This window comes from Magnolia sinica, chromosome 4 (genome assembly GCF_029962835.1).
Source record: "Magnolia sinica isolate HGM2019 chromosome 4, MsV1, whole genome shotgun sequence".
Classification (NCBI taxonomy): Eukaryota; Viridiplantae; Streptophyta; class Magnoliopsida; order Magnoliales; family Magnoliaceae; genus Magnolia; species Magnolia sinica.
The window spans coordinates 12,914,232-12,936,575 of record NC_080576.1 but is presented as its reverse complement, the minus strand read 5'-3'; the positions used below and the strand labels follow the sequence as shown (position 1 = coordinate 12,936,575).

The 22,344-nt window shown below is 43.3% G+C and overlaps 1 protein-coding gene and 1 non-coding gene across 8 annotated transcripts; both read left to right on the top strand.

The window, feature by feature from the left end:
* The first annotated feature begins 578 nt into the window (after window positions 1-578).
* On the top strand, window positions 579-651 carry TRNAR-CCU (transfer RNA arginine (anticodon CCU)). The gene has a single exon. It is a non-coding gene; the product is annotated as a tRNA-Arg (tRNA).
* Window positions 652-2,617: 1,966 nt separating this feature from the next.
* Window positions 2,618-9,556, top strand: LOC131242478 (protein disulfide-isomerase SCO2). 7 transcript variants are annotated; one of them, XM_058241152.1, is made up of 4 exons: window positions 2,618-3,039; window positions 3,128-3,254; window positions 8,897-8,982; window positions 9,158-9,556. In XM_058241152.1, the coding sequence occupies exons 1-3, from the start codon at window positions 2,656-2,658 to the stop codon at window positions 8,968-8,970; spliced, it is 585 nt and encodes a 194-aa protein (XP_058097135.1). In that variant the 5' UTR covers window positions 2,618-2,655; the 3' UTR covers window positions 8,971-8,982; window positions 9,158-9,556. The 7 variants fall into 7 exon arrangements, with proteins under 7 accessions (XP_058097135.1, XP_058097134.1, XP_058097132.1 ...); XM_058241151.1 differs by having other exon boundaries at window positions 8,897-9,007; XM_058241149.1 differs by having other exon boundaries at window positions 8,879-8,982.
* The last annotated feature ends 12,788 nt before the right edge of the window (window positions 9,557-22,344 follow it).

Here is a 22,344-nt window from a genome sequence, read left to right as displayed (position 1 = left end):
GGAAGTGGAGAGGAGAGAGAGGAGGAGGAGGAGGTGGTTGCCGGACTTGGAAGAGGAAGAGGAGGATGAGGGAGGGAGGGAGGGAGGGAGGGAGTGGAGAGGAGAGAGAGGAGGAGGGTGATGGTGGTGGGTGGTTGCTAGGCTTGGAAGAGGAGGAGGGTGGTGGTGGTGGGTGGTTGCTCGGCTTGGAAGAGAGGGAGAGAGAGGTTGGGATCGGGTCAGGGGCTTGCTCAGTTCGGATCGACTCACCCATTCGGTTTGATTCAAGTTGGATCGGACCCGAGTCAGATGAGTCGAGTTAGCCAGATCAGGTTGTCCATGCCCACCTCTATTCTTACCTTTTCATGAATGTCATGCATATGTCAAGAAAACATTTTGGCCTCCTCACTTGGTTATGGTAATCAAATTAATGGATTGTCTTAGCTTTATTTCTAATACTACATAAAATGGTGACAATTTAGTCGATAGGTTAACCGGTTGTTATAAGCAAATTCAGTCATCAATAGAACTTGTTGGAAGGTGGATCCCACATGAGAAAGTTAAGTTTTATTTTAGAATTACAATACATATCACAACAAGCGCCTGTAGCTCAGTGGATAGAGCGTCTGTTTCCTAAGCAGAAAGTCGTAGGTTCGACCCCTACCTGGCGCGTTTATATTTTTTTATTTTCTCAGCTTCCTTTGGTGTGGTCCACTCAAACCTTTGATCTGCTTCCTTTTTTGGCAGGTACCCTAAAATGATCTCTCAAAACGGATGAACGGCGTCGATAAAACACATACATCACGGTGGGCCCCACAGAGCCTCTGACAGGACCGTCCGTCTCTATCTGGGTCCCGGGGGGGAGTAGTACTCAATCCGCGCGATCTGCTTCCTTTTTTGGCTCGTACCCTAAAATGATCGGTCAAAACGGATGAACGGCGTCGATAAAACACATACATCACGGTGGGCCCCACGGAGCCCTGACAGGACCGTCCGTCTCTAGCTGGGTCCTGGTGGGGGTAGTACTCAATCCGCGCCCGTCGAATGGGAACCTGAGGTTTCAATCGGCTTGATTGGATGGCATATAAACACAGGTGGGCCACACACAGTTAATGGTGGGTGTCCCTGCCCCATCTGTTCCGTGTAGTGTGGCCTATCTGGGCTTTCAATCGGCCTGATTTTTTTGTCTCAGGATCAGCATGAGGAATCGCATCTGATGGACGGAGTGGATCTGATGCACGTTTCCGCCCACGTGGCTCTCGGGTGGCCTTCGCGAGTCACGCTTGCGCCGTTCTTACAAAGGGTTTGGACGATGGTGCGAACTGCGAACGGGACTTTTTTTTTTTCTCGCTTAAGCTAAAACCACGTGGGGTTTTGAAGAGCGCGACCTTTTTGGGGCTTCCAATCCGGTGAGTCGAGTGCGATGAATGTATTGAATCCCACATAAACACCGGGTGGACCCCAAACACAGCTAATGGAGGGTGTCCCTCTTCCCTGTAGCGCGGCCCACCTGAGGTTTCAATCTGTCTGATTGGATGGCATATAAACACGAGGTGGGCCCCACGCACAGTTAACGGTGGTTGTCCTGCCCCATCTATTCCCTGTAGTGTGGCCAACCTGGGCTTTCGATCGGCCTGATTTTTGTGTTCCAGGATCAACATGAGGAATAGCATCTAATGGACGTGGTGAATCTGATGCAAGTTGCCGCCCACGTGGCTCTCGGGTGGTACGGACGTGACAAGCTACCTACGGAGTGGGTCGCACCCCTAGTTGCATCTTAGACGATGATCCTAACCGTTCACGATCTCATGGCTGCCTGATAGAAGTTATCAGCTCATAATCATGCTATACTGATGATCCTAACCTTTGAACATGAGCCGTTCAAACTCAGTCTTCAATGTTCCAAGACAATTATCCCATTCAAAATTCAAACTTTATTTCTGAACTTCCAGATTCATCTGTATGGACAATCATCAGTTTAACGTCTATTCCTTGGGATGGCACTATAGCGTAGAATCTAAAATATGAACGGTTCAGATCGGCGCTAAGATGTATTCCATGTGTGAAAATCCACACCCGTACGGTTGCTATGGTACGGTGGGCTCGTACCCCGTCAAAAACACCCTATTCCATAAAACGGTCGTCTGGCCGGAAAAACCGGTAAGAGTGCGTTTTGCCTCTGTTGCGACTCAGTTTACATCGTTTGTCGCCGCTGATTGGGACTCACATGATGAGTAGTAGAATGATCGTAACCGTTCATATTGTGGAATCTATGGTAAAAGGGTGTACATAATAAAATTACTCTTAATAAATGATTGTGCTTTTACTATCTCTTCATGAATTAGAACAATGAAAAAGAAGATTTTCTAAAAATCAAAGTCCAGAAGCATCTGTCACGTGTGATTATGGGATAATAGATTATTTATGATTGTAAAGAGAGGATGGACAGTTAAAATCACAGGAACACCGGCCGCAGCGACACACGCTGGAGCCTAACTCACGACGGATGCAAAACGAACTCCACTGTAAAATTCGAAAAGCTAGGAAGCAGGCAGAAAACTCTCTCCCAAAGGCATCCAATCCACATTCTCATTTTTTTCCTTAGTTCTCATTCCTTTCTCTCTTCACAGAGGCGCCCGTCTCTCTCTCTCCGCCTCTTGAAACCCTAGCCAACGGATGTTGCTTTTCACAAACCCTAGCTCGTTTCTCCGACTCCCGTACAAGCCCTCGCCTCGATCTCTCGGCTGCCGTGCTGCAGACCTCCCTGTGGGCCCCACCTCCCCCTCCCCCTCCCCCCGCTGGTTTCAATCCGCGTCGTCCATCGAGGCTCCCAGCGGCGGCATCCGTCTCACGCAAGACTCAGACGGGAGCCCCGACGGCTCCAGGCGGGCCGCGGTCGTCCAACCCCCCAAAGCCAAGGAGAAGAGATGGTCACGTGACAGAGAGAGCTACCTCGCCGACGACGCCGATGCATTGCCCCTCCCCATGACGTACCCAGACTCCAAACCGGTCTCGCCGGAGGAGATTGACCGACGGTTACAATGCGATCCCGTAGTAGAGGTAATTCTCCAACCCCTGTTTCTTGCATAGCGTTGAATTTCTCATTTCTTCGAATTGATTTTCTTTGGAATTCGTGTGAGGGTTTTAGGATTGTAAGGAAGTGGTGTACGAGTGGACGGGGAAATGTAGAAGTTGTCAAGGGTCAGGATTTGTCAGCTATTACAATAAAAGGGGTCGCGAGACTATCTGCAAATGCATCCCCTGTCTTGGATTAGGTATGCATTTTCCTCCTCATTCTTTGATTTTGTCTCTTCCTTTTCCCCTTACATTAGAATGCGTTTGGATGCACCGTTGAGTTGAATTCCAGTGAAAAGTTTGGACATGACCAAAATGTAATTAGCTTAGTATTTGTATTATGGGACCTGGCTCTCCAAATTGCGATTTCGTTACTCTCAAATTGGACTTCAAGGGATTGTAAATGCATTTCAGGCTACTTGCTTGTTGGGAGTAATAGGTGGGATCAATGTGTTTTCAGGATTTGCTCTTGATTGAATTGAGTGTTCACAATTCAATGCAATTATGCATCCAAACATCCCTTACCGAATGTTTTTTAGTTTGTGTTCTTTTCCTCTACCATCAATAACAAAATGAAAGAAAAAAAAAAGTAAAAAAGTAAAAAAAGGAAAACACATGAGCTAAATGGTATGTGGCATCTCTCGAGCTTGGAAATGCAATGATATACAACAAAACCACTTGAACATATCTAAGACCCTATCCTTCAAATTTAAGCCATGCGTCCTGCCGTGGTCTACAAGACTTCTCTCGGAGTTGCTCATCCAACATCAAGTCTACGTTGCATCCAACGTAGAAGGTTCTTGAGTTCCTGTGGAGTTTCAGAGGATGTTGGAAGAGGTGTATGCCACTCTTGCCAGTACTCTATTATGGAATGGCTAAAGAGATGGCTAACCTTAATGAAGGTTTCCACTTGGAGTAGCTAATAGATAAGTGTACCTCTTTAAGAAAATTGTTCTCAGCAGTTAATTGCAGCCCCTTTTATAATTTTTTTGTCATTTACTAATTCCGTGTTTATTAATACTTCCATCACTGAGCGTAGCGCTACTTTTCGTCTCTACTTTTTAACGGCATTTGGACACATTTGATTTCTCATAACAAGAATTGGATTTCGTGTCTCATCATTGTTGGTCAGTGGAGCAGACAGGCTGTGTGTTGTGTTTGTCTGATTTCTCATGATCTTGCTTTCTTCCAAGTTTATTTTATCATTTGCATTTAAAATAATAATAATAATAATAAAGAAAGATTGAATGGAAGCTGCTCCCTTGTTTGACCATATTTCCACATTTTGGATTTCTGCTTTTGTCATTTGATTTCCTTGAGATTCAAATGAATAGCATCAATTTTAAAATTGAATCTACTATATTAGGACTTGCAATTTTTGGGTGCCGCCATGTGATGGGTGGTCCAACTGTTTTGGTTTCTTCTTCTTCTTCTTCTTTTTCCAAGTACTATCTTGGAAGGACTGGATAAGAAATGAATCAGAAATGTGGCTTTCAAGTGTATTTATTTTGAATTTCGATATTTCATGTTGTCTGTTATCATGCCATTTCTAATATCCTCCCTCTCCATATTTCTGGTGAACAATCAAATTGCCATTGGTGTTTGTACTGGCTGCTGATATACTAGTGAATCAATTGAATTATAGCATCATTTTCTATTTTAAAAAACGTAGAGAGGTGTCTATATGTTTAAACCTTAGTTGCATGATCCTTCTGGTCAAGTAATGCTCCTTCAAATCATGCTTCAGAGTCATGTTCCACTTCCTAGCTGTTTATACATGCCAACATCTTGAACCAGATGCTTCTCCACACACCCAAATTTACTGCCACTTGGTTTCACACTTTGATCAACTACAGGTTAAACAGGCCCCACGATTTGAAAACTGAGGTACAATGAAGGGGTGACTGAGGGCAATGTTTACTAAGCCGTTTGAGCACTCAAAAGGCTTGCTGACTCAAATGAACTTATTTGAGAATCAAGCCAAGTTTCAAGTGCTAATCAGTTTGTAGTAGAACCCAAGAAAATCTTGTTCTAGAGCTTGATTTCATTGATTTTATTTTATTTTTCCTGCTCAACCGAGTTGTTTGCATTCCTTTTTTGAATGCTCAAGCTGGGCCTAAAACATTGGATTGTCATTCGACTCAGCCTCTTGTTTTAAGGATTGGAGGGTCGGACACTACACAGTACACAAATATTTTCATTTTGCTTTTCTCGTCTCAGAAGTTCAAAATCCTTGTTTTCTTGATATTTGGTCTATTTTTTAGAGTTTCAAGAAAGAAGAATGAAAGAAAGAAACTCCTAAACAGATAAAAGCTGCTTGCCTCTCTTTTTGGTAACTTTTCTGAGCTTTGAGAAGATTCTGAGGTGACTGACTTATTTGTCAGAAATTTCAAACTGATAGTTGGGGGCAAATGCTCTTACTAGATCCAACTCTGGAATGAAAAAATTGTTCATCTAACTAAATTTATCTCCAGTGGTCTACTTATTTTGAAGTTTCTCTTTATATAGAGAAGATTGGAGATGCAAAATACAACGATACTACATTTTCTTTTGTGTATAATACGAGGAGGAGTTTGGAAAGAATAACTGTTTCATATTGCGGGAGGTAATGTCGGGACATGAGCTATGGAAAGTACCAAACATAACTAACATTAAGGGGAGGGTGTATATTATGATGAATTTTTTGCTCCTATAGAAACCAAAAAAAAAAAAAATGATAACCTCTTAGGGATACAAAGGGAAAGGAAGAGGAGGATGACATAGCTTGAAACTCAGCTATGCTCATATGTTGACAGTCAACTACTCTCATAGCTAGAAAATAATATGAGACTAATTTCTTTTTAATGGCGTGGGAGTATGTGATTTTTTTATGACTTCACACACACACACACACACAAAAATAATCTACCTTCAGGGATTCCCCAGTCCCCACCCATATCCAACGAATCAACTTCTGTGACAAGTCACGGATCTCTGCTTATGAAAGAAATGGAATTTTTGAATGCAAATTAATGAAGTTACTTTCGTCTTATATCTCCATATGTGAAAGGGTCCTTCCAAGCCTAGATATTTTTGGAGGACATTCCCTCTAGACCTGAAATATGGGGCACATACAGAGCATGAAACCAAAGAATTTTTAATAACATCCAGATGCCGAACTTGGGGAAAAAACACTGTTATAAACTGGGAACTTAATGAAGTAACTTTCGTCTTATATCTCCATATGTGAAAGGGTCCTTCTAAGCCTAGATATTTTTGGCGGACATTCCCTCTAGACCTGAAATATGGGGCACATACAGAGCATGAAACCAAAGAATTTTTAATACCATCCAGATGCCAAACTTGGGGAAAAAACACTGTTATAAACTGGGAACTTCACTAAGTCCGTCAGGGTTGTGTGTGCCCCAGAGTTGAGCTTGGTCCTTTTTCTTTTGAAAGATAACTGAGATTTTATTAAAGGGAAGCGGATGAGGTATCTGCCCCAAAAGGGAGCTCAGTCATTTGTAGTAAGTGCTAGGAAAGGATAGATCAATCAGCTCTAGGGTGAATCCCAGAGTTGGAAATTTTATTAGGTAGGAAGCAGGTTTGCCATGGTCTGCTTTCACCAGCGTAATCGTGATTGGCTAATTCCGGTTTCACAGATTTGACCACTACTAAACTGGCAACTTCACTAAGGCCGTCAGGGTTGTGTGTGCCCTGGAGTTGAGCTTGGTCCTTTTTCTTTTGAAAGATAACTGAGATTTTATTAAAGGGAAGTGGATGAGATATCTGCCCCAAAAGGGAGCTCAGTCATTTGTAGTAAGTGCTAGGAAAGGATAGATCATTCAGCTCTAGGGTGAATCCCAGAGTTGGAAATTTTATTAGGTAGGAAGCAGGTTTGCCATGGTCTGCTTTCACCAGCGTAATCGTGATTGGCTAATTCCGGTTTCACAGATTTGATCACGTACTTAGTTTCGGATATTTCTGTACAACCTTCTCTGAATGGGCATTAATTGGCATATAGTTCTTTTGGGTTCTTTGTATCAAACCCCAGAAGTTATACATTAGTTGACCTGATTGAATGAACAGGATCAAATGAGTCACTTATTAATTTGGCCACCGTTTATTCACAGCATTCATCAATCAAAGCATCTTTATTCATCAAACATCCAAAATATATCAAACACTACAAGGAAGATATGTATTACACGTTATATTGTATTGGAAAAGTTTAAAATGATTAATGAATGGTGAAATTGTCAACTTTGCGTTCCCTTCTCTTCTTCTTGCAACAAATCCCACTCTTGTGATATCATACTGCAAAATTGATGTAAACAACGGTTATAGCCGTACTTGGTCGCATTGGAATAAAGAAGGTAAACAGGTTTCCCCTTTCTCAGAGGGATGCTATGGGTCTGTTTGGACGCACTTCCTCCAGAAAGGGTTTCCGAAAAAGGGGGTTCGAAGCCTGCTTTTTCAGTCATCTTGGCAATAACCTATTGGATTTTATTTTTTTGCCGAGTTGGAATTTTAGGTCCTATTTTGTTGAGCGGGATTTGAGACAGGGTTTGCAAAGTGCATCCAAATGCACACCATCAATTGCTGTTTGGATCAAAATGGCATTTAGGCCTCAAACACCCCTTCAGAGGGTCTGTCCAAACAGGCTCTGATTGTGTGAACTTTTGGGGCTCCGCACTTTTTGACAGGCAGCACCCGAGGTTTTAAGGCAGTGGAGGAAGTCTCATTTATCTCATCTCAATCAAAATGAATCTATGCTCTTCTTTTGTATGAATCATATAAGATAGCAATAGTGATTGGCATGTTTATTTGATGAAAGTACGGGTGAGGGGAATCTGAAATCTTTCCACACTTTCCTGTCTGCTGTGGGCATACCTGAGGTGCCTTTCTTAGGTTATTGATAAATCTTTGAGTGCTAATCATCCTCATCATAGCCTTGTTCCAGCTATTTGGTGTCAGTTTTACAAATCCTGTTTCCCCAGTCAGATTCAAAACTGGAATTCTCATGGTTGCTTGGCCAAAGTTTGATGACAAGCTGCTGACTTGACATTGCTTCTCCTGTGCCCAGACTGGGGGCCACCAGCTGGTGCATTGCTAGGTGGAGTTATTGTTCATAGGACTTTTCTTTCTTTCTTTTTTGAACTTTTTTGTTCATAGGAGATTCGGTTGCTGTGTTCAAATCATGGTTTTAGAGAATCCAACCAACTTATTTTGTCCTGAGTCGAGTCATACCGGACAAGTCAGGATGATTTGTCCCCCCTTTTCTCAAAATACAAGCAACACACACACACACACACACACACAAACACAAACAAAGATGGAAAAAAAGGATAGTTGGGCTAATTTTAGGATTAAATCTAGTTAATATCTGAATGCAATAAACATCAATTCATTGTGTTGAAATGCTGAATAGGTATCTGATTGGTTTTTCAATAAATATTTTTTTTATCAAAATTGATAAACATGGGAGGCTCTTGAATCATCTTTAGAGACTTCAATAACCTAGATTTCGGATTTGGAGTTGAAAATGGAAGAAAAAAATGTGAAGGGCTCAAGACAACCCAATTCACACTAAACTGACTCACCTAACTCTTGGTCAACTCTCTCACTCATCGAGTCGGCCCGAATCAACTGGCGTCTATCCCACCCCGCAAGATGCACAGTTTCGACATGACCCAGGTCCAACTGAGTCTGACGTGACTTGGACAAATCTTCAAACCACGATTAACGTGGACAATAAATTACTTCTAGTTCACCTGCATTTTGTTGGCAAACTTTTGAATTTCTTGTTTTTGAGTTCTGAGTATTTTCCCCTGAAGTGGCACAGCTGTTTTTATCTGTGCAGGATATGTTCAGAAAATAACAGCACGGAAGGATATTGAAGTGATGGAGGATCTAGACAACGGAAAACCACTCTGACCCATCATGCTGGTGATGAGCAAGTCACTTTTTATTAGTTCTGTAACTCCCTTTTTTCTTGCTAATTTACGCCTGGGCCATTACATTTTTTTTAAAAAAAAATTTATTGCAAGAGGCAAGATATAGAGAGGTGATTTTTTTCAATCACAGTAATGGTGATGAATGTGCAATGCACCATTTTATGCAGCATTTGCTATGTCTTCCCCAGATTTTGTGATTGGATAGTCCTGAAAAGAAGAGAAGGAAAACTGAGAATAAAAGAAAGAGATGCTGAGGTAAGCTTGCTCCAGGAGAGAGAGAAATGGTGATTTGGCTCCCGTGCTGAAGTGGGGCACGTGTTTATGAGATGAGCCATTCATCAGGTGTGTCACCATGAACAGCCCTGGTGGTCCACTCATTGGGTAGGCCACATTTAAAATTCTTTTGATGGATAATCAGCTATTTTATTAAAAAGGAAACAGAGATAAAACCTGATATACAAGCAGAGACACAAGACTCATTTGCAAGGGTGTCAGCCACTGAATTCACATTTCAGTGCATTTTGACAAATCTCATTATTGGCAACTTCTTGGGAGATTTTCAAATATTTTGAGGTTTTTATCAGGATATTATCAGAAATTTCTCACCAAAATTAGGAATATTTAAAATATTTTTTAATAATTAATAGTTAAAGTTAAATTTTAAATATATATTTATTTATAACAAATTCCTTTAAATATTTTGTGTTAATATTCCAATAATGTAAAGATAAAAACACAATATTTTAAAATCTTCTGATATTTTGAAAATCTCACCATAATATTAAGATAATATTGTTTATTTTACATTTTCAGAATCTCAGCTATGTTGGTCTGTCGCGGTGGGCATGTTTTTTTTTTTTAATATTTAAATATGGGGCATGGGAATATGATATGGAGGTTCCAATTTCTCCATTTACGGCGGTCGACCCAGAATGGAGAAGCAGGATTTCATGGTTTTGGAGGTTTCACAACATGGCGCATCTGATGGACGATTTGGATTCCACACATGCCAATTGTTGGCATGTGTGGGTACGATGGCATGTGTGGGTACAGGTGTGTGAAGACTATCAACTCATTTTCCACGAAAAGCAGTTCGGATCTCCTTTTGAGAGAGCACCAGTTGTACAATATTTACTGGGGTTGTCACCCTAAACAGGCCCATAGGACCTGGGTCCATGTTCCATTGAAATGATGAGCCTGTACACACACACACAGATATATATATATATATATATATATATATATATAGTTTGGACCATTAAATAATAAACAGTCATCGCCCAAACCAGCCCTTTAGATCTTTCAACCGCAGAGATCTGGGCATATTCTATCAAATGCTGGGCCCGAATTAGATCAATGGTTTAGACCATTGAACAATGAGCCCAACCAGTCCAATCTGAAAACCTGAGCGAACCTTGAATGTCCTGGTGTGGAGCATGGTTATTAGATTCCGAGACTTGGACTAACTCATCCGGTTGTGGGTCGATTAGCGACCGTGTGATTTGGCGGTGAACCAGTTGCTGAGCTGGATCGGTCCGATCAAATCCAAGTCGACTCGGATGTGTTAGTGTTAAAACCATGGCTGGATCAGGTCCGAAGGAATCCAAGTCGACTGGGATGTCTTCGTCTTAAAACCATGGTTTGGAGGATCCTTTGACTCTTCATTGTCCCTAAGGGTGGCAATGGGTCAGGTTGGGCCCATGTAAAAGGTAACCTGAGCCTGGCTTGTTAAATTCTAAACTTATGGAAAGCTCAGATCGCACACACGTGTTTCATATTTGCATACGTGCCGATATGTGGATATGAGGAATAAACAAACCTCAAACTTTCCATTACATTTTTAAGTTTCATGAAATGGTTTTCGGTTGGATGGGTTGGCTTCAGCCCAAGCCTTACCCATTTATTAAATGGGTCTTCTTTTTTAGCCCAAACCCATTTTCTAGCCTGACAACAAATGACATTCAATGGGTGAATGTTCTCCAACCAGCGGCTAGGATCATTGGATCAAGATGGCTTTTGGAGGGTATAATTCGCGATTCCGCATGCAGCAGTCCCAACAGATGAACGGCCAGGATATCATACAGCATTTGCTTTTCGTATATGAGAGCAAATGATGCATGTAGCATTCCTCTCATTCAGACCGTCGAATTTTTGGGACCGTTTAATAGATGGATCGTAGCTCAAAAATCGCATTGACTTTCAGTTGGTGGTCATCACAAAATGGTCAGCAATCCAGAATCAATGGGTTAAGTCGGACGGTTAAGATCGCACGAGGGGTGTGATTCTATGACTTATGTCTGCTCCATCTATCATAGGCTCCATGATTTAGATTGCCTGGATCACCACACGTATGCAATGTGTACCATGCCATGGTGGTTTTACTAATAATTAAACGGTCCAGTTCTAAATATCAAAAGTATGGGTCATGTTTAGATGTATCATAAGCAAAAAATAACTTAGATTATCTAACTATCGGATTGGTGGACATTTATTGGACGGTTGAAATTAAAAATATCCAACGGTCCCATTTCAGCGAAAAAGTGTCCACTAATCAGAGATTAAGATTGTTCGACCAATCTGATTTTTGGGACTGTAAGTTAGTTACTTAGGGTTGCATTAGACGGTCTATTTTTATTTAACATATGACACGTGTATAATCTTTGAGAGACTGCATATGAAGCATCACACCTTAAAGAAATAACCAGAGTATCAAATAACTTCCCTCTTAATGAATAAAAATGGACCGTTAAAAAGAAGTCAGCCAACGCACCACTTCCACTTGGCAGAAGTCCATGAAGGTGGGTAGGATCGTCCAATTGATTTTTGTAATATGGCCAACTGATGGATGGTCCAGATCAAATACTTCGTTGGAGTTTCCAATGATACGAGAATAAAAAGGACGGGCTTGTTTGATTTGTGGAAGTCGGAGGTAATAGGATGTAGGATGTAACACCTTAGTGGGCGTTACCCTTACCGTGTAGGACCCACCTTGATGAGTGTGTTGTATATCCAAGCCATTCATCCGTTTTTCTAGCTCATTTCAGGCTGTTATCCTAAAAATTAAGCTTATCCAAGTTTCAGGTGGACCATACCACTGGAAACAGGGGTGAAAGGCAATTAAAAACATGGGCCACAAAAGTTTTGGATCAAGATAATATTTATATTTTCCCTTCATTCAGGTCTTATTGACCTTATCAACAGGTGGGATGACAAATAAACATTATGATGGGTCCTAAGAAGTTTTAATGGTAGGCGTTCCATTGCTACTGTTTCCTGCGGTGGTCCATCTGAGATTTGGATTTGCTTAATTTTTAATACCATGTTCTAAAATAGAATGGAAAATGAACGGCGTGGATAAACATAACATCATCAAGGTGGGCCCCACCGTAAGGGTAACACCCAACACCTTATCCGCTCCGGATATTTCCTGCCAACCCTCACAGTAAGATGCGAGAAATTTCCGATTGTAAAGCCCACCTTTTACCCACCACCGTCTTTATCAAACGCTCCTAAGTTTTGCTTGCCCAAACTAAACCATTATGTACGGACACGCTATTTTCAGATGAAAATGCCCTTGCATTCAGAAGGTCGAATGGACCATCTTATAGAATCATAGCTACGGATTATAACCGTAGCTATGAGTAGCGTAGCCACTGGGTACAAGCCTTCTTCAGAGTAGACCTACCCTAGAAATAGCTACGGTTATAATCCGTAGTTATAGGTCTACAGAATGGGCTGTGCAATTATGCTGAATGCAAGTGTATTTTCGTCTGAAAATTGTGTGTCCGTACATAATTGTTCAGTAGAGTTTACGAGCGTTTGGAAAAGACGTAAAAGGTGAGCCTTACAGTTGGAAATTTCTCGGGAGCCTGGATAGCACGAAATCGTACTGCGTACTTTAGTAAACTAAGTTAGGGCCACTATGAATGTATGTGATTTGTCCACACCGTCCTTCCATTTTTTCTGCTAATTTTAGAGGTTGATCTCAAGATTGAAATAAATCCAAAGCTCAAGTGAACCATGCCATATGGAACAGTGTGAGATAATGATTTGCACAGTTGAAATCTTCATAAGGCCCACAGTAATGTTTATTTGTCATCTAACCTATTCATAATATAACAAAGACATGGTTGAAGAGAAACCACAAACATCAGCTTGATCCAAAACTTCTGTGACCTGCAAGAATTTTTCAATGGCACAAGTTCAATCACACTCTTTCTTGTGGTGTGGTCCGTTTAAGCTTTGGATATACTTCTTTTATAAGCTCAAGTACTAAAATTATCTGTTAAAATTGATGAACGGAGTGGATAAAATAAATAAATAATAGTGGACCCCACAGAGTTTACTCAGTACGCTAAGGGTACTGAGTTGCTCAGTATGCCATCCGCTTCCGGATAGCACAATGTAGAATGGACAGAGTCTACGCAGGGAAAAAAATCCGTGAGGCTCACCATGATGTATGTGGTTTACGCCGTCCATTACGATCGTTTTGCCGGGCATGAGCCTAGAAATGAGTGTGGTTTATCCACGCCGTTCATCACATTCGTTTTGCAGGGCATGAGCCTAGAAATGCATGGACAATACCCTAAGGACGCCTGTTGAAACCTTTCTAGGGCCCACCATGATGTTAATTTAACATCTCTCGAAAAAAAAAAAAAGATATGAATGAAGTGAAAACACAAATATCAAACTTTTATAACCCCAAAGTAGTTTTCAACAGTAAGCATTCCATCCCCTGATGTGGTCCACTTGAGCTTTGGATATACCTCATTTTTAGGCTCATACACTAAAATGATCTGGAAAAATTAATGGACGTCTGATAAAACACATACATAATGGTGGGCCCAAGAATTTTTGCCCTGGATCTTCCAAACACCCTACCTGTCTGATCGTTGTCCTTTTATCCTCTATTACGTCAGTTACATGCATTTGCCCCAAATGTAGAAAAAATCTCAAGGAATCTATGTTATGCATTTACCCCAAATGTAGAAAAATTCTCAAGGAATCTATGTTTTACCGAGACTTAGGCAATGAAATTATAAAAATGCTCTTATTTAATTATTTTCTTTAAAAAGAAGTGATACTGGTATCTGTATAACATTCAACTTGTTAAACTAATGCATCACACAACGGTGATGATATCAACAAAGCATCCGATCAAGCACATTATCAGATTGGCTACACTTGAATTGGGATATTTTGAACGGTGAACATTACTTTTTATGAATTGTCCCACATTTCAATTGGATCCACCATTATTTTTAGTTTCTCTGATAATAATGTTGGTCAACATCTATTGGACGGGTTGGATGTAAGATACATACCACGTGGGCCCCACAAAAAATCAATTTTTCATTTTGATGCAAAGAAAAAGCAAGAGCGCAGCAATGTAATTTCCCATCTTTAAAAATACAGCTCGGGAATGTCGGTCAGTGCAGGCACTGTTTGGTAAAATCCAATTCTCCGAGGAATTTTAATTAATTGAACCACGTGTACAGTTTCTAAACAGTCCATCCACGTGAGGGTAGATTCAACGGTCCAAATTTTCTACACGTGAAATTTACTTTTTGGGATAAAAGTAATAATATCTAAGGTTCTGTGGGAAAAAAAGAGTTTTCTAATACATCATCCTTCCTGCTAACAGCGTGCTGCAAAATAGGAAAATTTGGACGGGGATTGCGATACTGACATTGCCTGTAGGGAGTTGCTACTGGACGGTGTTATGTGGGCCCCACCACGATGTATGTGTTTTATCCACGCCGTCCATCCATTTTTCCAGCTCATTTTAGGAATAGAACCAATAACGAGGCACTTAGAAATTTTGTTACTCTGTCGGAGGCGATCGATGATACGCAGGCACTTAGAAATTGCGTACGCGGCATATGTACAATTCAAATGAAATTGTCCAAATTATGGATACGATTTTATATGTATCACAGACCAAAAAAATGCTCTTATTAGATTACGTGACTGTAAGATTGGTGGTCATTTTATTGGACGGTTAAAAATGAAATGTATCCACTGATCCTGTTTCAACAAACAAGTATCCACCAATCAGAGGCTAGGATTGTTCAATCAATCTGATTTTGGGGATTGTGGCTTAGCAATAGTGTTCCACAATTCATTTTATTTAATTTGATTTAATATATGCTGCATGTAAATTTCTGAGTGCCTGAGTATCAATCATCACACTCTGCCAGAGTATAAATTACTCCCCTTAAAATAATATGATTAATTCAGTAGGCTGTGAGTCCAAGAACATATTCCCTCGTGAGAAGTCTACACGCAGATTGTCAAAGTGCCCACGTTTACAATAGATTCGAGTTTTCATCAGATGGGGCCCACCATTAATATCCCCTAGCCTGAAAACCACTGAGCTCAATTCATCAGGTGGCCCACTCCTTCACGGCTAACCAATGGTCCATATTCAGCACGCATGTTTGGCCCACCTGATGAGCGGTACTGCCTCACTTTTGGGCCATGGCAAATCTACGACCGGGCCTACCTGATGGACATCCCAGATCTTGGATACGTACACCATGTTGGTACACGTGAGATGCAAATAGCATTCCCTGTTCTTTTGGAGGGTGGCAAAACGGATGGGTCGGTACTGGTCCAGCCTTCCAAGGCCTTAGGGTCCTACTAAGTAATTCGTATGGACCTGGGCTTTCATTGGGCTAACTAACTGGCTATGGTCTGGGCTAACCTTATTTTTAGTGTTGTAACTCGGGCAGGTTGGGTTGAGCCGGGTTGAAGGTAAACCCAAGCTCGACAGGCCCGAAGAGTCGTGGGTTAACCCAACCCGACCTGGTGTAGCTAATATTTGTTGTTTTTTTTTTCCTTTTCCTTCATCGAGGTTTGTATGACCTAATCAATAGGTTGGATGGAAAATAAACATTATGGTGGGCCCTAGTAAGTTTTTAATGGTAAGGCATTCAATCCCCACTGTTTAGGTTAGCATGGTCTTCCTGAGATTTGAATTTGCTTAATTTTTGGGCTCATGGCCTAAAATGAACTGGCAAGATGGATGAATGGTGTGGATATAGAAAATATAAATCAAGGTGGGATAAGGGCCTCACCTTCTTGGGTAAGGCGGAGGCCACACCTAATCCACTGGACGCGGATTAAATACTGACAGGTTGAGTAGCGAGACTGGCTACTGAAGTGACGTCACCAAGATCCGTAGGCCCAACTATGATGTATATTTTGTATCCGCACCGTCTATCCAATCGGAGAGATCATATTAGGGCATGATCTAAAGAATGAGTCCGATCCAAATCTCGAGTGAAGTTTCCAATTAAGCTTGTATTTGTATTTTCCTTTCTTTTATGCCTGCGTTAACACATGAATAAGTTGGATCTCAAATAAATATCATGGTGGACCTTTGGAAGGTTTCAATTGTGGTAGTCACTCTCCCACTATTTTCTGTGGTGGGGTCTACCCCAGCCTTGGATCTGCCTCATTTTTCGGACATGCCCTATGATCTCTCCAAATGTATAAACAGTACGGATACACAACATACATCATGGTGGAGCCCACAAAACTGGGTGACGTCACTTCACTGGTGAGTCTCGCTGCTCAGCCTGTCAGTAGCTAATCCGCGTCCCTGGGACGCGACTGGTTGAAGTGACGTCACCAAGTTCCGTGGGCCTCACCGGGATATATGTTTTGTATCCACACCGTCCATCCATTCGGAGAGATCATATTAAGGGGGTGATATAAAGAATGAGTCAGATCCGAAGCTCGAGAGGACCCAACCACATAAAACAGCTAGGAGAGTGATGCCCACCGTTAAAAAGTTCTACGGGCCACAAAAGTTTTCGATCGAGCTAATATTTGTGTTTTCCCTTCTTTCATGTCTGCGTCAACACATGAACAGCTTTGATCTCAAATAATCTTCATGGTGGACCTTTGGAAGGTTTCAACGGTGAGCATCACTCTCCCCACTGTTTTCTGTTGTGGGGTCCACCCCAGCCTTAGATCTACTTCATTTTTTGGATCATGCCCTAAAATGATCTCTCCAAATGCATGGACAGCGTGGATGCAACACATACATCATGGTGGGGCCCACAGAACTTCGCGACGTAACTTCAGTAGCGAGTCTGGCTACTCAACCAGGCAGTATCCAATCCGCGTGGGTTAGACCTGGACCCAGGTATTTAGCTCGTGTGCTGTAAAGGCTCCCACAAAAGCTGTCTGAAATTCTCTTTGTTTAAATTTGCATGAATGTGGGGTCCACTTTTATACGATTCCCACTTGAAAACAACATATAAAGAGAGGTGTAACCAAAGTCATAGTAAACTAGAGAAGAATTCATCATTCTCCACCACCTCTCTCTAGTGGCCCACTTGATTGGCATTGTGATCAAAGATGGCCATCAAGCACCGAGGCATCTGCCGATCCAACAGTGAGATGACCATTGATGAATTCAAGGAGTGGCTGAAGCAGTTCGACGCCGACCGCGATGGCCGTATAAGCAAAGACGAGCTCCGGGCTGCCATCCGCCGTGTCGGCAAGTGGTTCAGTACATGGAAGAGTGGCCGTGGAGTCCGAGACGCCGACGCCAATGGTGATGGATTCATCGATGATGGCGAGATTGAAAATCTTGTGGGATTTGCACACAAGAGCTTGGGAATTAAGATAATTACATATTAGGTTTTTTAGGTAGTGTTTGGATGCCTTATTGAAATGGATCGTGATATTATAATTTGATTAAGTAAAGATGACCAAATCACGATATCCATTGTGTTCTCTCAATATTAGTACCATGAAAGGTGACTAGATTTTGGATCAAGTTAGTTATTGCAATTGAATTCAATAGTGCATCCAAACGCAACCTACATGAATAAAAGTGTGTGATGCTGGTTCTGGCTATGATGTTTGTTGGGGACAAAACATACAAGTCCGCAGACTCGGACTAAATGCCTCGGGCCACCAAAGGATGTGTCAAATCCGAGGAGTTATTCGCTAGACCGAGGCAGAGGTTGAGTCGGCCCCGACGGGTCGTCAGGGTCGTCAGTGTCTCGGGCATGCTTCGGGCGGACCTCTTTATCGGATCGACCGTCACAAGATGAAGCCGCACTCCGGATGTCTTGGGATAAGATTCCCGATCCCGAAGCTCACGGGATCGGATGAAGGCACGAGACGGACACGATCCTGTTTCCGTGATCCCAGGAGAAGATCCCGTGATCCCAGGAGAAGATCTCGCGCACAATACCAGGAAGAGAATCCTCGTACGATTAAATGCCCCAGCAGCTATAAAAGAAGGGGGGGCCCTCACCTTGAGAGGTACGAAAACAAATTCCTCCTAAAGACTTTTCAATACTTTAAGACCCCGAGTCCAGGCCTGACTTTGGCATCGGAGGGTCCCCTGCGCTAGCCAGGGTCTCCTTTGTCCTTTTTCTGTGCATACAAGGGTCCGGGAGGACGAACCAGATAATTGCATCAACAGTTTGGCGCCGTCTGTGGGAACGTGCAAAAAGCCATCCCGTACCTCTATACTGAGTCCAATGGTGATGACTAGAAGGACGGTCCCAGAAGAAGATTTGAATGAGAACGCGATTACAGGGCCACCCGGTCCAATCGCCGTTCCCCCCCCCACCTAACAACCGCCGACGAGGGGCGACCGGAACAAGCAACAATCAGCGGGGTCGCGACGAGGGGCGGTTGGACAAGGAGGTTCAGGAAATCTGCTCTGATATGAATACGATGAAGCAGATTCTGGAACGAATGTATCAGCAGCAAATGCAGCCACTCCCGCATCCTAAGGGGAGGGAGCGAACGTACCGACTGCGGCGGTTGATCTTCCACCTTCTGCGCCGCAGTCTTTCCGGCCGAGCCAACCCCAAGGCGGGTCAGAACCATCTCCAGCGCATTCAGCCAACGCCTCCCTCCCCCCGACTGATCTTCGGCACGAAATAGAACGAAGAAGGCGCAATCGCCCTTCCATGGAAGGCACGGCAGAAAGCAGCGAACCTTGGAAAGCCGACATTCAAAATTTCAAAAAAGAAGTGCGGGAAGAGATGGCAAAAGAGATGGCAGACATAAAGCACGGCCGGAACGTATATTCAACCGGGTCCGAAGCGAAAGCGTCCCCCTTTGTGGACTCGGTAATGAAAGCCCGATTGCCCGAGAGGTTTCGATTACCTCAAATCACTCCTTTCACCGGCAAGACTGACCCGACCGAGCATATTGAGTGCTTCAGAACCTATATGGAACTCCATGATGCCTCGGGTAGTAATGTGTCGGGCCTTTTCTCTTACATTGACTGATGTAGCTCGACTGTGGTTCAAACAGCTGAAGCCAAAGTCCATCAGTTCATTCGTTGAGCTGAGCAACGCCTTCCTCACCAACTTCATCGGCGGAAAGAAAAAATTAAAGCCCCCTGCACATCTGAATAACCTAGTTCAGAAGCAGGGAGAGCTATTAAAAGATTACATCAAGCGTTTTAATTTCGAATCCCTTCAGGTTCGAAAACATTCGGAAGAAACGGCCCTCAATGCACTCATGCAAGGAGTTAGGGATAAGCCATTCCTGGCATCTCTAGACAAAACTCCGCCCGATACTCTGGCAGAGTTTATGGCACGGTCCGATAAATATGCCAACGCCGAGGAAGCGCGAATCCTGCGTGAAACTAAAACCTCGGCCAAAGAGTCGGCCAAAAAAGAAGCCGACTCGGCCGGGGGAAGGAAACGCAAAGAGGATCAAGCGCGTGACGAGCGAAGGTCAGGAAAACGGCCGGATCGAAAATTTTCCACATATACTCCCCTGAATAAGACTCGGGAAGAGGTACTGATGGAAATAAAAAACGAAGGCTTTGTCAGCTGGCCCAGTAAGCTCAGGAGTAATCCTAATCGGCGGGATAAGGATAAGTACTGCCATTATCATCGCGATCACGGGCATAACACAAGTGATTGCCGTCACTTAAAAGAAGAGATCGAAAGACTCATAAAAGACGGCCGACTCAGAGAACATATGGCAAAGCTGGGGCATCCGAGGCGCGCCCGACCGAGAGTCACCTATGGAAGAAATCCGGACGATTATCGGCGGTCCACAATGTGGGGCGACTCAAACAACGCGCGAAGGAATCACGCACGAAAACTTAGCAGTCAGCCTAAGTCCGAGCTCATGATTATAGATCGCCATCAAAGGAGAAGAAAAGAGAAAGATATTGCATCTCGTTCACGGAAGAAGATGCCCGAGGCATCTATCACCCCCACGATGACGCATTGATTGTCACCCTGACTATCGCTAACCGAAAGGTGTTTCGTATACTCGTCGATACGGGGTCATCTGCAGACGTGTTATTTACCCAGGCGTTCGACAAAATGGGGATCGAACGATCCACACTGCGCCCAGGTCGGACCCCGTTGATCGGTTTTTCCGGAGGACAGGTGCTGCCTGAAGGAACTGTCTCATTACCACTCACTGCTGGCAATGCTCCACCTCAGACGACGATGATGATTGACTTCCTGGTCGTCGATCAACCCTCGGTATACAATGCGATACTCGGCCGACCTTCATTGAGTCTCCTCCAGGCAGTGGTATCCACATACCATCTTACAATGAAATTCCCGACCGAGTCAGGAGTCGGAATTGTTAAAGGAGACCAGCAAGACGCGAGGCGATGTTACATGATAGCTGTAAAAGGAGCCGCCGACAAGAATCCGACCAACATATTAACAATCGAATCGTTGGACCCTCGGGCGAGAATTATGAACGAGGACAGCCGGTCGAGGATCTTGTCTCGGTCCCCTTGGTCGAGACAGATGGATCCAAGAATCCAAGACAGTGCGAATTGGCTCATCTCTGCAGTCCCCTTTGAGAGAAAAGCTGATCGCCCTGCTCCGAAAGTACGCCGACGTATTCGCTTGGAATCATGAAGATATGCAAGGGATCGACCCTCCGTGGTGACTCACCGACTTAACGTCGATCCGTCATATCGACCGATCCGACAGTAGCGAAGCGACGACCGCTCGGCCTCGAACGATACGCCATCATCGAGAAAGAAGTCAACAAACTACTCCAGTGCTAATTTCATAAGAAATCGAGTATAGTGGGTCGCGAATGTCGTGCTTGTGAAGAAGTCCAACGGAAGAGGCAGTCTGTATTGATTATACCGACTTGAATAAAGCCTCGCCCCAAAGATAGCTTTCCGCTTCCGAGGATAGACCAGATAGTGATAGTACCGCTGGACATGAGCTCCTTAGCTTCATGGATGCTTATTCGGATATAATCAAATTGTAATGCATCAAACAGATAAATCAAAAACTACCTTTGTCACCGACAAAGGCCTTTATTGTTACCGAGTGATGCCATTTGGTCTGAAGAATGCCGGCGCAACTTATCAAAGGTTAGTTAACAAAATCTTTGCTCGACTTATAGGCCGAACCATGGAAGTATACATCGACGACATGCTTGTCAAGAGCATACACGCGGCGGATCATGTGAATGATTTGGAAGAAATGTTTCTAATCCTGCGGAAGTTCCGGATGAAGCTAAATCCAAGTAAATTTGCTTTTGGAGTAGTCTCAGGAAAATTCATCGGTTTCTTAGTCAGACGAGGAATAGAGGCAAACCCTGAGAAGATAAAGGCTCTGATTGATATGGAATCCCCCAAAACCATTAAGGACGTCCAAAGATTGACCGGACGAGTCGCAGCACTTAATCGATTCCTGTCCAGAGTTACGGATAAATGTCTCCCTTTCTTCAAACAATTGAAAGGAAGACAAGCGATGGGTTGGACGGAAGAGTGTGAAGCAGCATTCCAGCAATTAAAATCATATCTCGATTCTGCACCTCTCTTATCAAAACCCGAATCAGGGGAGTCTTTGCTCCTTTACCTAGCTGTGTCCGAGGCAGCGGTTTCTGAAGGAAAGCAACTGCCAGTTTATTACGTCAGCAAAGCGTTATTGCCAGCAGAAACGAGATACCCAAGCTTGGAAAAAGTGGCCTTGGCTTTAATAACTTCCTCTCGCCGACTCAGGCCGTATTTCCATGCCCATACCATCATCGTGATGACCGACCTTCCGCTTCGCCAGGTGCTGCAGAAACCAGAAGCTTCCGGCCGACTCACCAAATGGGCTATCGAGCTGAGTGAGTTTGATATTCAATACCGACCAAAGGCAACAATCAAAGGGCAAGCCGTAGCTGATTTTATCGCCGAAGGAACACCTTCAACCGAACTCTCAGTGAACGATATGCCGAAGGTCGATGCAGTGCCCACCTCAACCGCTTCCCCTTGCTCTATTCCATGGAATCTGTATGTCGACGGTTCTTCCAACTCGAAGGCCTGTGGGGCTGGGGCTGGAGACCCCCGATCACACCTATATACAAGATGCCTTACGACTTGGAT